This window comes from Girardinichthys multiradiatus, chromosome 12 (assembly GCF_021462225.1).
Source record: "Girardinichthys multiradiatus isolate DD_20200921_A chromosome 12, DD_fGirMul_XY1, whole genome shotgun sequence".
Lineage (NCBI taxonomy): Eukaryota > Metazoa > Chordata > Actinopteri > Cyprinodontiformes > Goodeidae > Girardinichthys > Girardinichthys multiradiatus.
In genome coordinates, this window is record NC_061805.1 from 17,523,894 (window position 1) to 17,547,309 (window position 23,416).

The 23,416-nt window shown below is 40.0% G+C and overlaps 1 protein-coding gene across 2 annotated transcripts; it reads left to right on the plus strand.

Annotated features, from left to right (window-relative positions):
- The first annotated feature begins 3,163 nt into the window (after positions 1-3,163).
- scarb2a (scavenger receptor class B, member 2a) lies at positions 3,164-19,937 on the plus strand. Of its 2 annotated transcripts, XM_047381392.1 has the most exons (13): positions 3,170-3,664; positions 7,041-7,198; positions 7,687-7,834; positions 8,062-8,256; positions 8,894-8,985; positions 10,213-10,332; positions 10,649-10,827; positions 12,315-12,433; positions 13,501-13,574; positions 13,709-13,760; positions 13,852-14,004; positions 15,466-15,513; positions 16,459-19,937. In XM_047381392.1, the coding sequence occupies exons 1-13, from the start codon at positions 3,542-3,544 to the stop codon at positions 16,588-16,590; spliced, it is 1,593 nt and encodes a 530-aa protein (XP_047237348.1). In that variant the 5' UTR covers positions 3,170-3,541; the 3' UTR covers positions 16,591-19,937. The 2 variants fall into 2 exon arrangements, with proteins under 2 accessions (XP_047237349.1, XP_047237348.1); XM_047381393.1 differs by lacking the exon at positions 15,466-15,513 and having other exon boundaries at positions 3,164-3,664.
- The last annotated feature ends 3,479 nt before the right edge of the window (positions 19,938-23,416 follow it).

A 23,416-nucleotide genomic window follows, 5' to 3' on the forward strand; every position in this document is an offset into this window, starting at 1 on the left:
TGATGGCCTTAGACTCATTATGAGTATAATGCAGGTCATAAATCCTGCACCGAAACACCATGTGTGGTTCTGCAAAGCCTCTAAACATCAGTAATTTTTTCTTCTCGCATGTTTCGGTTCCCCCTTTATAGCGGCTCCGCCCTGAAATCAGTCGATGAAATTCAGCATCACTCTCGCCACCGCCCGACCAATCAGCGCGCAGAGTGGGTGGTCCTCGAACGGTGGTCCGTGAGGGCGGCAGCCAATGAGAGCGCCCGCCGGTCGGACAAAGCGCTTGCGTCAACGACCGTTGGTTGCTTGAATCCAACATTATTCATGTCCACGCGGTGCTAATTTAAGGAGGCGACATCAGGCGAGATAGCGGTTTCTGTATAAAAGTTAACGGAAGTGCTGCCTGCTGACTTCCAGCGAGGGAGCAGAGTGAACCCTTGTCAATAGTTTTACAGCACGTCAACACTGATAATAATAATAATATAAATAATAATGAACATGTAGTTCCCAGGTGTGATACCTACAACCAATGGTGTGCTCATGTGGTAGACCATGCTGCTTCTGAATTCATTCATAATCCGGGCAACACTAACAGGATCAGCAGACAAATTACACCACACCAGTCAAAAGAATAAAATAACATTTAAAACACATTTTGCATAAACTGGCACATAAGGTGAAATATTTTAAAGCATTTGCTGCTGATTTAGCACATACATTTTCTCATAAACCGTTTTCTTACAGCTGATTTTTATTTCCCTTTGCAAACGCACACATTCACACCGCCCATGCAGCCGCCCCAAAACGATTGCTCCTGCCATAGACAAACAAGAGTAGAAGCTACACCGGCTTCACTGCCAGTAGAAACAAGACGTCAGGGCGTCCGCCATGTTGTAAGTGGCAAGTTGGCCTTGAGTAGCAATTCAAGAATGCTTGGAAATTGGGTTTTCCGAAGACAACAGAAACTGAGGTTTGCAGTAAATTAATTGTGATTATTTCTTTTGGACAGAATAATATCTGTTTTTAGAACTCTATTAATGACAATCAGCCAGCCAGAAATGATAAATATATTAAATGCACCTAAACTTTTACCTCTGAAAACATACCAAACCATCAACATTTTTATTGATTTTAACTGCTTTTTTTAAATTCCCCTATTTTTATTATTATTTTATTGGTAATACCCACTTTTACTTGTAGGGTTGTCTGGGGGTGGGGATCTGTTGACTGTTTCCAGTGGTCATTGAGCAGGAGGTGGGGTACACCCCGGACAGGTCGGCGGTCCATTACAGGGCAACGCAGAGACACACAGACCAAACAACCGTGCATTACAAACTCAGACCTAAGTACAACTGTGGGAGGAAGCCATAGTACTCCCCTTACCTGAACACACGCACGTTTAAGGATAACAGAGAACATGCAAACTCCATGCAGAAAGAGCCCAGGCTGGGATTCAAACCTGGAACCTGCTTGGAACTAGGGCAATGTCGTGTAAAGCTTTTTTTTACTTCCTTCTTGTTGTTTAATGGTGGTTGGCAAGCAACATTTTGGTCCATTACCACCACAAACTGGAATGGAGTGTGGATTGAGACACTACATTGCTGCATATGTTTATAAACTGCAAATTTATAATAAAAATACTATTTTCTCTCTCTTAATTTCTTTTTTGTAAAGTACCTCAACAAAAAGCAATAACTTTCTGAACTAGAGACTTCATACAAAAGGTCTTAAATGCCCAGCTGTAATTTGTCTTGTAAATTACATACCAGCATATTTAGTGCAAAACAAGATAACATGTTCCATTGTCTCTTCTTGAAAACAAAAGACACATTTCTCTGTAGCATGTTTCCCTATTAAAATGATCTGGATATGATTATTTCATCATTTCTATCTCATAATGCTTTCCTCATTATGCCAACTTTTCTTTGAATGTTACAAAGTCACCTGCCAGTTCTTTCTTCTCCCCACTGTTTCTGCCATCTTCCCTTGCCTTTTTGTTTAAATACTGATTCCATTTCTCCTTTACTAATTGGTACCATTATATGAATTTGACTGTTTTTTGTAGCTTGTTTTGCATATTTTTCTGCCAACTCATTTCCTTTTATTCCTACATGCGAAGGTATCCATATAAAAGTAACTATTTGTCTCATCCCTTGAATTTCGTACAGTAATTGTTGAATTTCTAATAAAAGGTTCAATTTGCTGTATAAATAATTGTGTGTCAATGAATATATTGCATGGTGGCACAGTTGGTAGTACTGTTGCCTTGCAGCAAGAAGGTCCTGGGTTCAATTCCCAGCCTGGGGTCTTTCTGCATGGAGTTTGCATGTTCTCCCTGTGCATGTGTGGGTTCTCACCAGGTACTCTGGCTTCCTCCCACAGTCCAAAGACATGCCTGTTAGGTTAATTGGGCACTCTAAATTGTCCTTAGGTGTATGAATGAGTGTGCTTGGTTGTTTGTGTGTTGCCCTGCGATGGACTGGTGACCTGTCCAGGGTGTACCCTGCCTCTTGTGCATAGACTGCTGGAGATAGGCACCAGCTCCCCCATGACCCACTATGGAATAAGTGGCAGAAAATGACTGACTGAATATAATGATGAACTAGAATCAGAGTAATCCAAACTTCCTAACAAATGGACTTGCTCAATCCATCCCGAAGCTAAGATGATTTCCAACATCTCTCCTGTGTAAACTGAGACTACATCACCAATTATTTTACCTGGTTTAAAACAGAAAACTGGAACAATGACTGAAATACCATTTCTGTTGTTTGAGTCTTGTGATGAATCAGTATAAACTTGAATGTACCGTACTATTCATTTTCTAAATATGCTTGTCCTGCTTATCCCATGATCTGAAACATTCTTATGGTTGTTCCGTTTATCCAGCGGAGTAAGATCAGTATCAACTTCAGGTAATAGAGATGGATACATTTTTTATTCATTTATTATTCATCCAAGAATATACCCAAAAACTTAAATTGTTTTTCCCTTTCCGAGTCATGACTAGAAACATGCAGCTTTAGAGGCTTTGTGGGGGTTTTCTTGTACTTGCGTCCCAATACAAAATGCCCCATTCAAGATGGCCGCCCCGTTTACGTCCGATCCGTAACCTGATGCAACGTTTACTCTTCTATATCTATGCTGGTGGCCTTCATTACGCGAAGAGGAAGGGGAGGAGGTGGATCCTCGTTCTTCTACCTCCCGAAGTGCTGAGAGCCGCTATTTCATTTCACCTCCGTCTCCGAGCAGCTTGGTCCTCCTTCATTTCAGGGGTTAAATGGTGTTTATTTTATTTTATTTTTTTTTAAAAGTGCCAACAATTTCAAAATCCTCAGCCGCACCGGGAGGACCGCACGCCGCAGCCAGCCCCGGTGAAGAGTGAAGTTTAAACCTGCAGCTGCTGCTCTGGAGACGGCGGACCCGAGCCTTCAAGATCCCACACCTCATAACCTCGATTTTCTTTAAATATATATATAAATATATATATATATATATATTATATTTTTAGTAGTTATTGTCGACTTCAGTGAAGTTTGTTTTCGGCATCATGACTCGGAGATCCTGTGCCATTTACGCCACCGGCATCGTCTGTGCTCACCTCCTGATCGTGGGGATCGCCCTGGTCGTGGCTCAAGTCTTCCAGACGATGATCCACAGCCGGCTAAAAAAGGTGAGCTGTCGCCGTGAACCCGTCATGTGTCTCTTTAAAGGTCTTTAAAGGTAGTGGTCTGCAGTGACTAATAAATGCTGCATTCCGTGGGTCACAAGCTCCATCCGGGATCGGAATGGGTTCGTCACAATTTGGCTGGTTACTGTGTGTTTTCTTGGGGTTTGAGCGTCTCCATCGCAGCGGGATAAACCAGAATCAATTTCCGAGAGGAGTCCGCATTACCCGTTGGCTGGAAGTCGAGAAGCTCCATGTTAAACAGATGGTTTCTGTTTTAAAACTGGGTTTAAAATCCCCCACAACTCCCCACACCGAAGGGGAATAATTGCGTTATCACCTCTTGAGCTAAGCGCACATCCTCTCATTTAAAGGGTCTGTAACATTTGATGCTTTAATGTCATTTAATCAAGATCCATTTTGCTTTTTACTGGCTGGACACTGATGTGAAGAATGACTGGTTAATCCTGAGGGCATTTTGGTGACCTGCCCATCTCTGTGAGCCGGTGACACATTTCTGTGGATGCAGGCTTCATGCGCTCCTGACCGTCCACTGGTTACAGGAGGCAGCAGCAGAAGTCTTGGTAAAAGTGGGGGAGGAGGTGTGGAGCTTTGGGGGGAAGGGAGATTGGGCGAGTAGGCAGGCAGATTTGGAGTCATGACTCTCTGCAGTGGATGTTTACCAGGACGCTGTCCAAATCTGCTATAATTTAACCAAAGCCTTTCACAGAAAATAAACGGTGTGGTACCTGAAAATGGCATCTCATACTTTCTTATAGGAGGCATTCTTCTACCTCTGATCTCTGAAAGAGTTGAGCATCTTGCTTTTTTTTTGTTTGTTTTTTGCTGTTGTGTCACTTTAAGTGCTGAATCTCTGCTGTTTGTTGTTGTTTAGGGAATGTAGGTGTCTGATGGATTTGTAGCCCGTTTGGGTGAGGTTACTGGCAGCTGGCCCCCTCTGACATCCTACAGACTCACTCACTGCTCTCCTACCAATTAAAAAAACCTTGCCTTAATCTATTCGGCATGTATAACAGTGTTGGATAAAAACACGTTTCACTTGTGCTGCTTCAGAAGGGTCATCCAAAGTAAAGGTACAAAGAGGCAACTTGGTTGCAAAAGGAAACCCACTAACAGCTGCACCTCGGACACATCGGGGGTTAAATTTAGGTCTGAACCACGGCAGCATCCCAGTGGGACCCAAATTAAGAGAGTTATGCAAAAGTTCATCAACAGGGAACCGGACTCTGATACAGCTGGTGGTTACAAGACATGACAGCGCAGCTAATCCTCTTTCGCCACAGTCTTCCTAAAAAAATTAGACTGCCCCAGACATGTTGAACGGACTCCAAAAGCCCATCTAATCTGAGGCTAAACGAGGCTTTATGTAAAAGTCAAGTTAAAGCTACCTCCAGGACGCTGACTCGGACATGTAGGAGAAATAGTGCAGCAGTGGTGTGAGGAATTTGTTGGCTTTCTGACCCTTGAGGGCATCATTTTTGCCAGAAAGAAGTCGCCTAATTCCTTGTTTATCCTGCTTAGGTTTATCCTCCATGGTTCTGCTCAAATGACAAAACTATAAGGGGGAAAAAAACACCCAGTCATGCCACTCCTTTTCACTGAGGTGTAAAAGCCTTGAAGAACAAGGTCATGCAGCTAAAGTCTGTTTTTTGTGAAAACACGCCTGTCTCACTGTAATTGAATTTTTGTTTAGTCAGTTAAATTCAGTCTTTTTTCCTTCTGAAAACACTACTACATGTTCTTGTTTTTGTCAGAGGAAGGATTTTCCCTGATAAATTACTGTTCTTTTACCTTTGCCCAAGGCTGTTTGAAAGAGCTTTATCCAAGGTTGACAAACATAAGTATTCACACAGGCTGGAGTCACACGTTCAGTCCCCCTAAATGCTGCAGGGGAGTGGCCGGTCAGCAGGCGGCCCGGTTCTAAAGAAACAGTTTGCATGTAGTTTTTTTTTTTAAAAGGAACAAAATGTGGTCATTTGTTCCTGCTCAGCTGATGGTCATACCTTTTTCCATCATTATCTGGTTTCATTTCAGCTTTTAATTAAGAAGCAGACTCATCAAGGCTCCAGAGAGTCCTGCTTCTTAAGTACCTCTAGTTCTCTTTTAAGAGCTGGTTCTGGAGACACTGGGGCGGCAAACAAAAACTGCTCATTCAGTCGTTTTAAAACGACCTAAAATAATGCAGTTTTCAGTCTAGTCAGTTGCTGCCCTTCTGCTTTTTCTGAAAGGTGACTACTGATCAAGCTATTTCTTTTTTTTTTTTTGTGCTGATACCGATTTCCGTCTTTCTTTAAGCTGGCGGTTCAGATTTTGACCAATTTTTATGTTTTTCGTAGTAAAGGAAATTGTCCTGCAGATTCTTTGAGAGGTAGTTGATTTAAATCCAACAGAAAATCGAGGATTTATTAGATAATCCTCATCACTTTAGAATAAAAATTTGTTGTTCCCTATAATATTTATGTAATATTCATTATTTGAAAGGTGTATTGCTAGTCGGCATCCATCAAGGGGAAATTGGGTGATTACGGTCTCTGGCTAATTTATTGGTGCAGCTTTAATTTTAGGGTGTTGGCCTGTTAGAACCACAAGATAATTGAAAGTTTTTCTTGTTAGAAACATTTGTATTTTTAATACGTCTCAAAGAGAAACCACAGAAGAATGTTGCAACAACAGAAAAAAACACCTCCATTAGAGCACTTTGAACGGTGGAAGTCATAACCCAAACAGGAAGCTTTAGGCACACCTTATTCTACATTTCCTTAGCAGCAAGTGTCTGTGAGAGGACACAGAAAACCGTATGTGCTGCTTCTCAGAGGGGCACAGGGCTTTCAGAGACTCCGGCTTTAAGAAGGAACAAAAGGAAGTGGAGCGTTTGTCTCTTCTCAGATGCTGATTGACTTTTTCATTCAGCAAACACCTTGAACCAGCATGCTGCTCTACAGCTGAGTGCTTAAGTTAAACATTACAGTATTATGTTCAGACAGGATCCACCCACACCTTCTTCCCTTTTTTTCCATCTCATTAAAACCGAAACGTGTTTAAAATCACTTGTGAGGCTATTTACGTTTTCATGTTGTGTCACTGCAACATGTTGGTGAGTTTTGTGATCACACAGTCAGGTTTTTGCCCAGGCTTGCTGAAGTCAGACTCTTAGCTGCTTTTTGTTTAGAGTCACTGATGCTTTTTCAGCCCTGGCAGACTCTTCCTTCCGTTTGGGTTTTTGACGTTTTGGCCTGGCACCCATGACAAAACCAGAAGCTTAAACCATCCTTTTTTTTTTCAGCGCTGGTTAGATTTGTTTGGTGTTGCAATGTTTCTCAGTATGAATTTGTTTAGTTTTGTTTTTTTCTTTGGTTGACAGGAAATTACCTTGACAGAGAAGAGCCAAGTGTTTGAGTCATGGAAGAATCCACCCCCACCTGTTTACATGGAGTATTACTTCTTCAATGTTACCAATCCTGAGGTGTTTTTGGCAGGAGGGAAGGCGTCTGTTCAGCAGGTCGGCCCTTATACTTACAGGTAGGTTTCATGTCCAGATGACATCGGGGTACTGAGATGAATACAGCAGGTTTTTTTTTTTTCCATTTTCTCACTCATAATATTTTAAACATAAGAATAATTTTTAAAACAAAAATGCACAAAACATAGCCCCCCCCCCCCCCCCCCCCCCCCCCCCAAACACAAATGCATGCCATATATTTGTTAAAATTTTAGTGATGTTTGATATTCTCTCCACTACAAATTATACAATACTTTTTGTTGGTCTATCTCACAAGATTCCAATAAAATTCACTGAATTGAGTGGTTATTAATGTGACAAAATGTGAAGAAGTTTTAGGGCTATAAATGCTTATAACCCGTTGCTTGATAATATTTTGCATTTACCGAGCCGATCGCTGCTGGGCTGGACGTGTAATCATGATTCGGAGCTGAATGAAGGCAGAGGAAGTGTTTATCATGTGGTTTTAATGTCTAAAACGATTGCCCAATGTTCCTGTCCATACCAGGGAATACAGGCCACGGGAAAACGTTACTTTCCTGGAGAACGGCACCAAGGTTTATGCCCTGAACCCAAAATCTTTTGTCTTTGTTCCTGAGAAGTCAGCTGGTGACCCCGAGGTTGACATCATCAGGACAGTCAACATCCCATATGTGGTGAGACAAAGTGTCTGCTATGTCATCCTTGACTTTCCATCCACTCGCTCCATTTCACCATCATGTTTGTTTTAGTGTTTTTTTTTAATGTTTTAAATATATAAACTATGAATGTACATTGGGTCAAGTAACATATAACAGGAACTTAATACTACAAGATAATATAAACAGGAGGTGCTGTTTTCTTAATGAAGGCTCCTTTTTCTCTCATTAAATGCGTTTCCAAGGCGGTGATGAACGAGTTGGAATCATACACCTTTTTTCTGCGAACCATGGTTTCCATGTATGTGAGCAGCCTGGGAGTCGACATGTTCATGACTCGCACTGTCCATGAGATTTTGTGGGGCTTCAAGGACCCTCTCCTGTCAAAGATCCATAAAATGAAGCCAGAGGTGGACGAACACTTTGGGCTGATGTGGAAGGTGGGTTTGGTTGGGGTTTTTGTATTTATTATGCAAAATGTAGGGAAAATTGACCCGTGGCGATTGCTCAGAGTTACTGAAGCAACAAAAAAAGGGGGAAGTTGGTGGTAAAGACGTCCCCCAAATGCTGATGGAAGGTTTTGTACTTCCTGTTGACAGAGCAGCATCTGCAGCTTGTCTCAAGCGGTAACGTAATCAAGCACATGACTTTGAAGGGTTGCATTTGAGGTTACACAGATGGAGCTGAAGATACATTAATTGATCATTTAGGTTTATAGAAAATGAACAGAATACCCTGGTTTGCTTCTCTGCTGCATTGGAATTTAAATAGGAATGCAGGGAAAAAACTAAAAACTGCAAAAAAGTGAAAAGACCAAAAAATCTATGACTTATTATGGTTAATATCCATAAACATCAGAGCTGCTCTCTGTCTGCTAACGTAAAAGCATGTGTTATCACTACAATAAAGGGCCTGTTGGAACAAATACAACGGAGCATGTTTTTTTTTTACCCCCAGGTTGTTTGTCACCAGTCATAAAATGCTGTTTTTTGATAGCTGGTGCTTCTACTGCTTCCTGGTCAGTTGTTCTTCACCACAGCATTTCTAAACATCGTGTTTCCCTCTCATTTCCCACAGAAAAATGGCACTCATGAAGGAGAGTTCGTGTTCCACACCGGCGAGCAGAACTACTTAGATTACGGCAAGATCGACACCTGGAATGGCCTGAGGTAAACTATCATGTTGCACCACTTTATCAGGTGTTACGAGTTTTTTTTCCCCTCCACTCTTCTGCTGCTTTCCTGAATGATATGAAACTCCTCTGTCAGCAAGTCGCTAAAACTTCCTGTTGTTCCTGATATCCATGTTTGCTTTGTTACAAAACCTGCATCCAAACGTCCAGAGACAAGAACCTTTGATCTTTGGTTTTTAGACTAAAAAGGATTGCAAAACTAAAGTTTTTGGAGACCCGTAGGTGGGTGAAGGTGTAGTTTGAAACCAGTCAGCATGGACAGGCTGAATTCAATTGATTCCATGTCTGCCTGTTGAATATGAAATTATTTAATCAGATTTTATTTGAAGTTCATTGGACTTGATGATAAATAGTTATAAAATCAAATATCTGAGCGCTAGTTACACAAACCGAAATAAAAATGAGCATGGATCATCAGGAGATTAATATTTGGTTTTTCAACAGGCTTCTTTGCAATTTGGCTATACATTATTGTAGAAAGAAAACAACAGATGATTTCAATGTGGTATCTTTAAAGGAAAGGTTTTTTTAAAATATATTTTTTAGGTTAGGTTTTGTCCGAGTAGTTAATATCTTACCTGTAGTACATGTTACATATTCGTATTGGCCGATTTTTTACACAGCAGTCTCTAATTATTTATTATGAAAATGGAGATAGCAGCCTAAGAAGACGCTATTAAACCACTTTTATGTCTGACAGATACTCTGACCAGAAACTTTTTGTTCCGTTCTCAGAGCGTGTTTCACACAGAAAGATCCTACCTCTACCTCCAGTAAAAACATTCATCTACTTTGGTGTAAATAATTGCCCAATTCAAAAGGGACAATGTATTAAAATGTCCTAAACTACTGTTGGCATAGATCTCCATGACAGTTCTGAGATGAAAGTTGTTTTAATTCTGTAGAAGTCCACTTTGGACTCGGACCCAGTTGGACTAGCCATTAGCTTCAGCTTCCAGCATCAAATAATCTCTATTTACGCTAAATAAAAATTGCCAAGAAAGTTACCCACCACAAGTAAGATCCTAACTGTTCAGAACTGTTTTACAGAACCTCACTTTAATGTATTTAATAAAAATTTCTGCGCTACCCCTCTATACTCCCAGATATGAGATTCCTAATTAAATGTTTAACTACGTCTGTATAAAGCAGGACAATCTCCAGCTTGTTGAAATTTTCCTTGCCTTATTCCTCTCTCCATCAGGGAAATGTCATGGTGGTCATCCAACCAGAGCAACATGATCAACGGCACAGACGGCGCCGTCTTCCACCCGCTGATCAACAGGGACGAGCTACTGTACATCTTTGCCGCTGATCTCTGCCGGTATACATGTTTGTTTTGCTAATTTGTTTATAGTTAAAGCATTGTGGCACAGGGCAGGAGGAAGACTTCCAGTCAGGTTTATGGCAGGGAAGGAAATGCCAGCTAAGTCATTTACTCACAAAGCTGCTGATGAGTACATGTACTTTAGCAACTTATGATAAAACTGGCAGTTAAGTATGAACACTAGGAAAGAGATATAAGGGTGTATTATTAAATAAATGATCATCCTGCAGGGCGTGGTTATAATTTTAGTCCACATTGCTCAGAGAAGTTAAGAAGTTGCTGTGGTGTTTGAGCTTTTGCCGTCATTCCTCAGGTCTATTCATTTGGCGTATGTGGAGGACGTGGAGGTGAAAGGAATCCAGGCTTACCGCTTCGCACCCCCCAATGATGTCCTCATGAACCCCAAGGAAAACCCCACTAACGCTGGCTTCTGCGTGCCGGCAGGAGAATGCCTCGGCACCGGAGTGCTGAAAGTCAGCGTTTGTCGAGAAGGTATGATCCTACCCCGATCAATCCACCCTTCCTCAGTTACCTCACGCTGGGACCTAGTTATCATCAGTACCCCTTAATCACAACCAGCCTCATGACACAGTTTCTTTCCCCCTCCAAAAAGTCCATTGTTTGGTCAGTGACCTCCTCCTCCACCTGGTCTCTGACATTCCCAGTGTTTAAACTCATCAGATTTGATTCAACAACAGTTCAATAATTAACTCTGCTGATTGTGTGTCAAGGTTTTATGAGGCTTTTTGTGTGTAGACAGATTGCTGTTGTAAAGCGATTTCTACTCTGACCCTTTAACCTTGTTAATTTTGCTTGCCACCTACCGGAAATGTAATATCATAATTACTTTTTACATTTTTATTCTGATATGATTGGGAAAAAAAAGCCAAGTTCTCTCCAGAATGTATTTAATTTGGCCACAAAGAAACCTTTAAAAGGACTTTCTTGTATAAGAAGTGTTCAAACCAGAGGTAGTAGTCGGGGGATCACTTGGGCGGAGGTTATGACGAAGAAGAGAGGGAGGAGTTTTCACTCCTTAAACGTGGAGCAAAAAATGTGCAGGCAGGAAGACATCAAAGATAAGCTTATCAGATTTTCAAAGTGTGTGTATGTCATGAATAAAGAAAATAGGTCATTGATAATATTGTGGGTATGTTCAGTTCCTGTTATTTTTAGAAACTACAGAAACTGCTCCCATTATCAAAAACTAGAGACCTGTTTTTGATGGGTGAATCAAGCAATTGGATCAAAAGCAGCAGTAACAGCAGAAACTTTGATACCAGCACCATGCACACCCTAGGACTCATTATATTCTGCTTATTCTCAGACTTTATTTTAATATTTAAGGCGACACCCGAAACTCTATTTTTCAGTCGTATGTGTTTGAAATAGCTTACAAACCTCGCCTGCATGGCGCACTGACTGCCTCGCTGCACGATAAATGGTGCATGTCCGGTGACAACAGTATGACGCAGGTTTTCACTTTGTTTGGGAACTTTCTGTAATAGGCCAGGTGCTTCATGAACTCTGAAAAGGAAGCACCGAAACAAAGCCAAGGCATATTTCCATAATATTTTAATATGCAAATGATTACTAAAATCAGCTCTCTGGTTTCTGAGTATTTGTTGGTTTACTGAGTCTGCATCTCATGTTTCTCACTCACTGATAATGTAGGCTTTCTTGTCTTTTGGGGGGATCCAGTTCAGAGGAACGTTCTTTTTCGTTCAGAATCCGATTCCATTTACGACTTCTTGCAGAATCAAGTTTGTGGCGGAAAGTTCTCTGCCAGCATCCTTCTCTGAACACCCACCATCGTTAACTATCAGCTGCATCCTATCAGCGGTTGCTTTATGTGATACGAAACACCAGATTGTGTAGCATCTTATCGCACGTGTCTTCTTTATTCCCTTTCTGGCCTTTATTTATTTTGCAATAACACCACCATGTCTCACATGTACTTTTGTTTCACTTTTCTCAAGGTGCTCCCATCGTCGTGTCCTTCCCACACTTTTACCAGGCCGACCCTGCGTACATCAACGCCGTCAATGGACTTAACCCCAACAAGGAGGAGCACGAGACGTACCTGGACTTGCAGCCGGTACGGCAAGCAGTTAACACCACTTCTGACTTTACATCTGACTTTAATGTGAATCAGAATAGTTGTTTTTATGGTGATTTGGAGTTATTTCTTCTTTATTTTGACTCTCACTGTACAGTCTGTTAAACATGCAACAAAACTTAAACATGCCATGAAAAGAGTGCAAACAGACTTCTCTACTTCCTCAGTTTTACATACATTTATCATAACCAGGAATATGATCCAAACATTGGACTTCTAGTGATTCATTTGAACAGTACCAATGTTGGGTTGCTTTGCTTTTACATCTGGGATCATTGTCCTGTTACTAGGCCAAGTTGTATCCATGTTTGTATCAACTAGCTGTTGCCTGCAGGAGACGTTTAAGAATCTGGAGGCTGTACTACTTTACTGATAACATAACAGTCCCAAAGCATGAAGCCACCACCGCCATGCTTCACAGTTGGTACAGCATTCTTAGGTTTGAAAAGCTCACTTTTATTCCTCCAAAGTTTTTGTCACTGTGGCCAAATAGCTCAGTCTTTATCTTGTCTGACCATAAAGGCCTTCTTCAGAAAGCAGTTGGCTCGTGGTAATTGGACCGGTCCTGATTGGTTGTAAAACAAAACGTCCATTTTGTTTACGCTTAATCGAGAAGTTTCTTATCTTATATCCAGCCAGGATTTATGACAGAAACCTGTTTATGGTTCCAAAACGGATAAGATTGAGGTGCGACATTTAACCAGATGTTAGCCGGGGTCTAGGCATATAGTTGAGCCTGTTTGTATAATTTTGTAGATTAGATAAAACCCACTTTAAATTCTAACATATGCGCCAGAATTGTTAAACATGTTTGTTGTTTCATCATTCCACTTTGGAAAAAGAACATTTCAAATAACTCATAAAAAGGGAAATAAATAAATGATCATGCCCACCCTGGTGAACGACATTGATAAGCAGTCATATTAGCATATTTTGAATCTTCTGATCAAATCTGTGACAACATTAATGTTTTTTGGTGGCAGCTTTGTTTCTTTATTTAGAAATGACAAGAAAGTAAAGAGATGCGCTTCTTTGATCTCTTCCAGACCACCGGGGTTCCCATCCGTGCCTGCAAGAGAGCTCAGCTCAATATCATTCTGAAGAGAGTCCCGGGCTTCCCGTAAGTTTCACTGTTAAACTCTGACCCACTTTCCTGTTGCTACACTCTGTCAACATTAAGGCAGCATGTTGAGCCAGATGTTCCTCCCACCCTCCCCGTCTCAATCTTTCTCTCTCTTTCATTCTCTTTTTCAGCAAAACTAAGTTCATCAACGAGACAATTTTCCCCATCATGTTTGTCAACGAGGTGAGGCTCTGCTCTTTGGCACAAGCCACAGATGTTCTGTTAACCATAACCTGAACCGTAAATCAACACGCTCTTCTCTCTCTAAATGTAGACAGCAACCATCGATGACAACTCTGCGTCTCAGATGAGGATGCTGCTCCTGATCGTCACTCTCGTGTCAAACTTCCCGGTGCTCATCGTGGGGATGGGCATCATACTGCTGCTGGTGCTTGTTGTGCTGTTCTTCAGAAATCGCCAGAAGAAGGTAAGAAGCAGCTCCTTTGCTTCACACTCAACTACAGTAATAATCCACACTTATGTGTCTGCTGCCCACTGACATTAGCTCATAGTGTAAATTAAACCTAGCCTCCACACTAGACTTCAGTTTTAAAATGTTTTTTAAATGCTGAATGTTTTTAAGCCGTGAAAGCACTCTTGACACATCCAGGAAAAAAGTGTATTTGTTCCCCTTAAGTCTGCACAGCTGCAGGTTAATAAACTCAAGTAACCCTAGCATTGATGTACAGCTCATACCCTCCTCTTATCTCCATTAGCGATTTGTGGTTTTGAACTGTAGCCTCACCATAGTCTGAGATCACATTAGTTCAGATAAGTCACAGTGCAAAGGGAACAGGAATTTGGAGACCTTGCTAGATCCTTGCTGTAGTCTCTTAAATGTGCTACTCTGATGCTTCGGGTATCCTGGCCTCTTTAGGTCATGCACAGAAAAATGGTCCCAGTGTGAAAAAAGAAAAGTGTCCTAAAAATGATCTGAGGCAGACCATGGAGCAGGTGAAAAGATATTCAGAAGACTTTGTTTTACACAGCAATACAAAATCAGCACTGACCACTGCTTGTTAAAACTGTGAAGTCAGGGTTTACATCATCTTTTGTTCGTATCGCTGGTAACTGTAACAGCAGTCTTACAACAATAACAATGACAACAAACACTGTTGAAACATCACTTCTCATAAACATGGAAAAGCAATACATGTACGACTGACTTGTTCCATTAAAAATACAGAACGGCTAAAAACAATCCCAGTAAGAAAGTTTTACACTGTTGATGTGAGCAGCAGCCATCATGAAAGGGAAAGTCTGGTATGGTCCTGTTGCTCTGACTTTCCGACTTGTAATTTCGACTATGGGGTGTGTTCCAATCGAAATTTCCTACCCACTTCCAAGTAGAAATGAAACACACCATTGGTGTATATCAAACTGTTACCTTAAAGAGCTGACTGATTAAACAACCCTCCAGTAATTTGTCATTATGTGTCCTCACAAAGTTTAAAACTAAGGGGAGCGAAATAGAGGGCAAAAAATGGTTAAAAAAAAATAAAGAACATCAAAGAAAAGAAATGTTTTAAACATCATTTTACAGTGTTGTGATTAATGATCTTACTAATTAGAAAGTTGAAGAACAATCATCCTACTGGCAGCTACTAGATTTAGTGCAAGTCTTTATATAAAATATATGTCGGGGAAACCTTGTCAGCTGAATTTCTTACATTTGAAGTGAACTAGTATCTTCATACTACATGCTAAGCTAGCTCAAACAGGATGTGTATTTATTCCCAGAACTCATGGAAATGTCAATTTTTAGTTATTTTCTCGTAGGGTCTAAGGAAACGAAAAAAATGCTTAATTGCAATATCATGTTTTGTATTAACCATGTTCTGGTTTTAATTTTCTGTTTAACCTCCCCTTTTTTTCTTTTCTGTTTTAGAATGAAGTAAAACGTATTGATTTTACTGAAGCTTTTCATTCTTTTACTGTAAGTCTTCAGTTTCACTTTGTTTTTATCCTCATTTTTTAAGCTTTATCCAGCTTTTCTGAAGAGATGCACCGATCAGAATTTTGTGGCCTTTTTGCGTAATTTTTGGCAAGCCTTGACCTGCCGATACCTATTTTTACCCAATTCTACCTCAAATAGTTCAAATTCAAATAAATAAAAAACTCAAAATATTTTTTTCCAGCCTTCCTAATGTGAGCAGTAATTTATTATTTATGTTATAGAGTAATAGAGTTTAGAAATGGTCTTTACTAGTTTAAGACAAAGAATAATTGATTCCAAAGTTCATATTTAAACTAGTTTTAGCATCTTTTATTAGCGATTAGCATTGCTAGTCCTACTATGGCATTGTAAACGAGTATATTCTAGAGGATGTAGATCCTTACCTTCACTGAGGTTTTGAAAAGCCTGCCAACATTTCCAAATCCATTATGGTCCATCACACACTGAAGTTGAAAGCTCCAAAGATAAAAAAGAGCAGATTTGCTGTTCTCTGTTCAGCCTTTCTGTTATCTGCTGAAAGTCATGCTCTCTCTCGATCTCTCACAGCCTGAATGAACTAGAGAAATGTCTCAACATGTAACAAATATAGTTACCTTTTTAAATGGCATTTATCAGTCGCACTGAAATGGGACAAGCTAAAGCTTAAGCAAAAATCGGCCATTTTTTTGGTGCATCTCTAATTTCTTATTATTATTTATTGTTTTCATGCAACATGAGATCTTCTTGGTTTCTCACCTTAACTGTGGTTTTGTTTAATTTAAATATATTACAATGTGGTTTTGATGTTTTTTGTGGTTTATTTTAAAACATTTCAGTCAAAGCATTTTATTCCATTTTAATGTTGGTGTAAATTTTTAAATATGATTTATTTTGCTTTGTTTTGTTCTGACACTTTCTGTCTCCTCCCTGAATCTTCCTGCTCAGACGGCGAAAGACGACACTGCGTACACACAAGTCAGCGACAAACTGGACGACTCATCGGAAAAGCCGGCCAGTCAGCCGATGAAGAACGGCTCCTACATTGCCATGTCTCCAGTGGAGGCCCAGAAGTGTTGATTGAAGACTCCCCTCCCCAGGCATGGAGTTCAGGAGGGGTCTGGGGGAGCAGCACAGGGGGGTGTGGGATGATTCATTACTGTGGGTGTGGGAGGACCGGGAACACCGTGCGACACAAACCCCAGAGATTGTTGAGCCTACAAAGACATTGATCTTCTTCTTGAGCACTCTTCTGACTGTCTGTCCTCCTCTGCTCTACCTGCCGAACATGGACTGCAACACAACCCAACCCCTAACACCTCCTCAAACTGGAAGGACCTTTTAAACTGGGAAGGGTGTTTAACCAGGAATTTAAAAAGCTTTTTTCATAATTCTACTGAGGGAAAATAAAAAACTTATCGTAGATGTTGCTGTTTCACACAGGTGCATGATCCTCTGAGCAGACCCCGCTGACGAAACTTCGTGTTTAGCATTAACTCGAACAACACCGGGTGTTACAGTCGTATTCTCTCAGAGTTGCGAGAGGAGAAAAACTTTATGCCTTCAGATTAAAAAAGCCCTTTCAAACCTGGATCTGCAGGGGTAAAACCTGGTATCAGATGAGTTAAGTTTTGCTAACAAAAATAAACTTTAGTCTATTTTGTAAAAAAAAAACAAAAGCAGAAAAATCAACTGAGCCTTTTAGTGCAGGTTATACACACTGCAATTCCAGTTTGAGTCAGTGAATCTGTGTGTGCACCTTTATTTCTCAAGAACTGCTGTTTTTCCTAATGCAGACACAGTGGGGTATGAATGCTGAGATACTCCTGATTTTAACCCTTTTTTCCTCTTTACCTTTTTTCCCCTTAAACACTATTTAAAGAGTGGAGATATTCAGAGAAAGTCCTCCTTGATTTGAGGCATCTTTGCTTTAAAACGATTGAAAAGATATCTAGAAATTATCAGCAAAAAAGGAAGAAAAAACACCAACTTGACTTACAAGGGAGACTTGAACCTGCTTTCTGCCTTACCAGGGTTCAGCATATTGTACATGTTCCGATAAGCTGGAAACATTTCTACTGTAAATAGGTAAAGGGGAACTAACTGAGATACCTCTGACCAAATCCAGCTGGCAGTCCCGGGCGTGCTGAGAGACACTAACTTTACTTAAGTGTTGACACTTCACCTCGTCCTCACTGCTGCGTATTAGAGGTAAAAAGCACAATTTGGATTGCGGGAATCGTTTTGTTTTGTATTTGCAGCTGATCTGTCAGAGACACTGTCAGGTGCTGTGCTCGTTCAGACCAGGATCCCGGTATGCCGCTCGCCACTGTGCACTCATTAAGTATGCCAAGGAGCCACAGGCGTTCAGGCAAACTCAGCACACAGCACTTGAATCACTGTTTGTCTTACGTCTTCCTTGTGTTTAACCTTCTGTGTCCGCCACATTTGACTGGCCCCCTCTGGCGCGGGTAGGGAGTGAATTTAAGGCCATAATACTGTCAACCTTAAAATAATTCCCTGCACTTTGCCTGGAAATGGTGCCCGGCTGTTAATTTGTTGTTATTTGTCCTGACTGTTTCAATTCAAGTGGTCCATTTGTGTTTAGCACATTTCGAAGGTTTGTCTGTGTTACCAGCTTTCAGACACCTGTTGAAGTGTCTCCTTTTTGATGTTCTTGTTTTTTTTTTTTTTTGTATTTGTTACTGCTGCTAAAATTGCCATAACCTATGGACTCGTTTTTGTATTCACCACCTTGTGCTCTCACTGGGTTGCTGGAGGCTTTCTTCTTTTGCCAAACCTTTTCAGGACCTGAGCACAAGACACAAAACCCAAAGCTTGCTACCATCTCTCAGATTATCAATATTTCTAAACCTATCATACTAAAATCACTCATTTATTGAACAGAAGAGGATCTGAGCATATCATATGTATCATTTTGGGGGCTATTGTTAAAAATGGCTTTAAAGGGGTTGAGCCACTCTTGTATTATGAGGCACTCTTTCCATTATTTGTCTTTGCTTCTGCAACACAAAATAATCTTCAACTAAAATGTAGATTAGTTCTGAATTGCAGTTTTTTTTACTGTGCAACAAAATCCCCCCCAAAGACATTTTATAAGTAAGTTATTTGTGTTAAGCTAAGAATTTCATAATAAATGCTCAAAAAGTTGTATTTCTTTTACCTCTGAGCCAAAAGCCAATGTGTGCAACAGTGTTGCGTTCTTCCCCTCAATTTTAATCCACTTACTTATCATCTTCTGTATTGCATCTCCATGCATGCAGCTGCCACCTTTTGCATGCTCACAGTTCATAGTTGTTCACCTTGCTTAACATCCCTGAAAGACCTTAATCCAGGGAGCTGAGTCATCTTGTTCAAACACGCTGGCCCGATACGCACTCCACTCCACTGACCCATGCGTCTGGTCCTCCGAGCCCATTAGCTCGTCCCTGCTCGACCAAAGATAACCCCAATCGATCTTCTCGGGGCGCCGTGTTTGTTCTCTGTGATAACTGCTGTGCCACTAAACCGCCACCGCCTAACTTTGAAAAGGAAGGGGAAAAAAAGAACAGATTTGTGCGACCACTTATCGTGAAGTATTTGCAACAGTGTCGTGTGAACACACGTATGAGTGTGTGCCTTTTTTCATGAAGGCAAAGGATTAAAACAAAAACAATTGATGGGTATTGCTTTCTATTTTAAACCTGGTGCAGAACATAAAGTAATCAGTGCTCTTTGAGAAGCAAAAACCTCAGTATTATGTAAGACAAAGCAATACAGAGTTGCGTAAAAAAAAAAAAAGAAAATCTTAACTAATTGTGAATGTTTTTTTTTAAAGGGGCCACGTGAATTTAAGTTTTTCTAAATTTCTGTAAGTTGTATTATTACTGTTTCTCTCTCTGTAGAGTGATTTAGTTTTTCTTTTGTCCGCTTATTTCATTGTCGATAATTAAGTTTTTTATTTGTGCTGAAAATGTAAAAGTAAAGTGTAAAAGGCAGACCAGTTAGTGACCCAGTGCTGTAAGAGTCTGTGAGAGTGTTCATGAGTGGTTAACATTTCTGTCAAACTGGAGTGGTTCACTGGAAGGCTGATTATCTTGATTGGGTGTAACGTGTTTAGATGAATGAAGCCCTCCTTCACTGATTTAGTGCCATACCATTCTTCTGTTACTCTGATCCCTTTGATTTATAATGACCAGGTCTACCTGTTTTGATATTCTACCAGACCTTTCCTTTGAGATTTACTAACTTGTTTTGCTGCTGAAAATGACAATCCCCCACCCTCTGTCATGTTAGGTGCAAAATGATTTCAAAGTAATATCCATTTTTAGTTTTGATAATTAACACTGCACAAATGTTTATACAGTGCTTTTGTAAACATTTCTAGGGTATTTGCAAAGTAAATAAAAGATGCAAATAAGTGCAAAGTTTGATGGTTTCTGTTTTTTTATTTATTTATTAAGTCTTCCTGGATATAAATTGGATTTAAGTCCAGGCTACACCTAGGCCATTCAAGGACATACACAGAAAGCTCCTGAAGCCACTCCTTTGTTATTTCGGCAGCGTGCTTCGGGTCGTTGTCATGCCTGAAGTTGAATTATCGACCTAGTCTGAGGTCCAGAGCATCCTGAAGGAGGTTTTCAAGAAAAATTTAACTCTATTTGCCTTCTGCCATCTCACCAGTCGCAGACTAGTCGAACAGATCCTGCACTAGAAAAACATCCTCACAACATGATGCTTCCACTACCATGCTTTACACTAAGCATAGTGTTAGCCAGATGATGAGCAGTGCCTGTTTTTCTCCTGACATGATGCTTCCTGTTCAGGGCAAAAAGTTCAGTTTAGGCTTCCTCAGAACTTGGGATTTTTTTTCTTCTAGTGGTACAGTTAATTTCTTTGACTTCCTTGCTTTGGTCCTGCTTTCATATGCACTTTTAACACTGATACTTGGACTTTATTAACTGAACTTGACTGCACTGTATGATAACTATGATCAATTAGAAGTGTATGTAGTTGAGTTTGAATCTGTCTGTATGATTTCATTGATTTAACTTTTTTTTATTGTAGCGTGCCTAGAGACGTGTTGTGCATTGGTGCTATATAAAATAACTAAAATGAACAGAATTGAGACCAGTGTGTGCCATTCAAAATCTTGGTCGATCATCTGAATTTTGGCCTCAATATCATAGCATCTATAAACGTTTTCCTTGTTCTTAAAAGGTTTTCCTTGTTATGGGCTATTTAGTGTAGCTTTGTTAAAGGAAATTATAATTAGATCAGTCTTAGAATGAATGTGAGTAAATATGTGTGAATACTTTCTTGTGTCACTCTAGCTCAACTAGTTTTCAGACTGTTTTTGACATTCACACACTAAAATATGACATTATGAGTTAACAGCTGAATGTTGGTCTATTGGTTAATATCCGACATAAAAGACGAGTCTTTACTCAGAGGTTTTCGCTCTGATCTCTCGAACCTTGCTCACAAAAATACTATAATGAAAGTTCCAAAAGATTTTTAAATACAAATTCCAAACATTTAGATAAACTCTGGCTTTTTCTCCTCCTACACAAAAGGACATAATGTAGTTTTTATTTGTAGAGCTTTCAAATTTATATCTATGAATGAAACTGTACGTTTTATTATGTGTCAAACCAGTTGACAATATATAAAAGCAAGGCAAGTCAGTGCTTTTATTTAGTGACTGGAAGACAATTCACAGTGTTGGCCACATTCATTAGCACCCCTGGTAAAGATTGGTAAAACAAAAACACATAAATACATATGTTTCAGCGACATAATCCCACACTGCACATTTTAGAAAAGAGACATCCTAATTTAAATACATTTATTCATTGATGTAAAACAAATCCCACATTAAGAAAATAGTTTTAAGAAAATCATTGGTGGCACTGCTGGCATCAGTTCTTTTAAAAATAAGTGTCTTTATGCTTTTTTTCATACTTTATTTATTGCAGAGTGAGCAGAATGGTGGAGGGATGAATAAAAGCTCACTGTTAGAGAAGATCAGCAAAGACTGGCATTCTGAGGTTCCCATGTTTCCACAACAACTGTTAGACAGATGCTATCTACATGCCAGACAGTAGGTTAGGGGTCATGCCAGAAAACAGCCTCTCCTGTCCTACCATCACAAACATCAACATGTGGAGTTTGTTCAAATCTAAGAGAGCTTTAACTAAAACTGTGTTCTTTAGTCAGATAAGAGTAACAGTGAGCTTGTTAACACTGCAGGTGTGGTATTAAATAAAAGTCTATGTGGGAAAGCACCTCATGCCCACTGTTGGGTATGGTGGTGGACCTGCCATGCTGTGTACCCTGGGAATGGAGAGAATAGCAGAAGAATTATTTAAATTACCAGGACATTTTAAATAAACATCTAGTGAATTTATATCAGAAAACTGAAAAAGGGTTGTCGTTAGGTCTTTTAGCAGAACGATGATCCACAACACATGGTCAAATCAGCACAGAAATGATTCACCAGACATAAAGTCAACCTTCTTTCATGTCTATTTTAGCCTTCAGGCTTACATCTGATAAAAAAAAAACTGGGATAAGCTGAAGAGAGGAAAACAAAGGAGAGAAATCAGGACTGAATGATCTGAAAAGATTGTGCAAAGAAGACTGGTCAAAAATCTCCCTTACATTTGTTTTTGTTTAGATCAACTATTTCTTAATATGTTTTTTTGTTGCACTTAATAAATTAACTCAAATTAAAGGTTGGGGTTTATTAGTTTTTCAGTGTGAAGTTACTGTAACAAAAAATAAAAATGTAACTTATATGAAGGATGTTTGGACAGGTTTCCAGAGGTGAAAATAAATGCAGTTTTATATGACTTAAAGTTGGATTGTGCATCTGAATTTAGAGTAAAACATAATTCAAGGATAACCCCTGAATTATTGCTAATGAAAACAGTTCTAGTACATCAATAAGGGATTCTGTCAGGCATTAGACTTGATAGCGAGTCCACCAAAAGATGCAGTTTAGATAACTATTGCAGCCATGAAATTGTGACTTTTTTTGGCCTGATATTCCCACCCTGACACATTCCTTGACTTAGCATGACTCTGAAGTTGCTTAAAAACCTTGTGTGGAGTTGTTTAATTTCCTTTTCCTGACAGATGATAGAGCAAGACCTTTGCACAACTGCTCAGTGAATTCAGGGATACGCCCTTCAGAAATAAGACACTGAAGAAAAAAACCCAAAGCGTGACTCTTTGTGCTGTGTCACTGTTTTGACTGTGAAACCCACAGCTGAAAGGCATCAGGCTTTCAGGGCACAGATCGGGTCACATGCTGCTGGATTAAAACCGGTCTAGAGATAGATGCGTGAATCCACGAGGACACGATGCGTACACAGCAGCAGCCTTGTCGTTATTATGTTGTCTGTTAGCCTCCAGGATGTTCTCTCGGTCTCAACTCTTATGAGAACTTACGTATTATGCTTTCGCCCTCAAGGTGATCAATGGTCTGTAGACGTCAGCAATTCACTCATCAGATTAGGTCTGATTGATACTTTGTTTTTGGGTTTTTGAGGGAGTTTTTTTTTTTACCCATTCAGTTTGCACTAAATCAGAGACAAGGCTGAAAAGGTTGAAACCAAACTGCATAAAAAGATGCAGAAGCTTTTTCTTCTAACTGTCTGACAGTAAATCAGACTTAAGCTTTTCCTGTTTTAGGTCAGCTGCTAGAATACAGATAGAGAGAATTTTTTCTAACTTTCTTCACATTAAACATTTTACATATATGTCCTTTGTATTTTGGTATAAACTGTATGACTTGCATCATACATTTTTGGTACCCTGTCCTGAGCTTCTTACAATAGTTTTCTGGACCTTTGGCCCATTCCTCCTGACAGAACTAGTAGGCTGTCTTGCTCACAAACAC

What these genes read in the sequence shown, in the direction of transcription:
- scarb2a (XM_047381392.1), top strand. Translation starts at nt 3,542, where the DNA reads ATGACTCGGAGATCCTGTGCCATTTACGCCACCGGCATCGTCTGTGCT. An exon ending in GACACCTGGAATGGCCTGAG is followed by an intron (nt 8,986 to 10,212) that starts GTAAACTATCAT and finishes TCTCTCCATCAG; the next exon opens with GGAAATGTCATGGTGGTCAT. An exon ending in TTTGCCGCTGATCTCTGCCG is followed by an intron (nt 10,333 to 10,648) that starts GTATACATGTTT and finishes GTCATTCCTCAG; the next exon opens with GTCTATTCATTTGGCGTATG.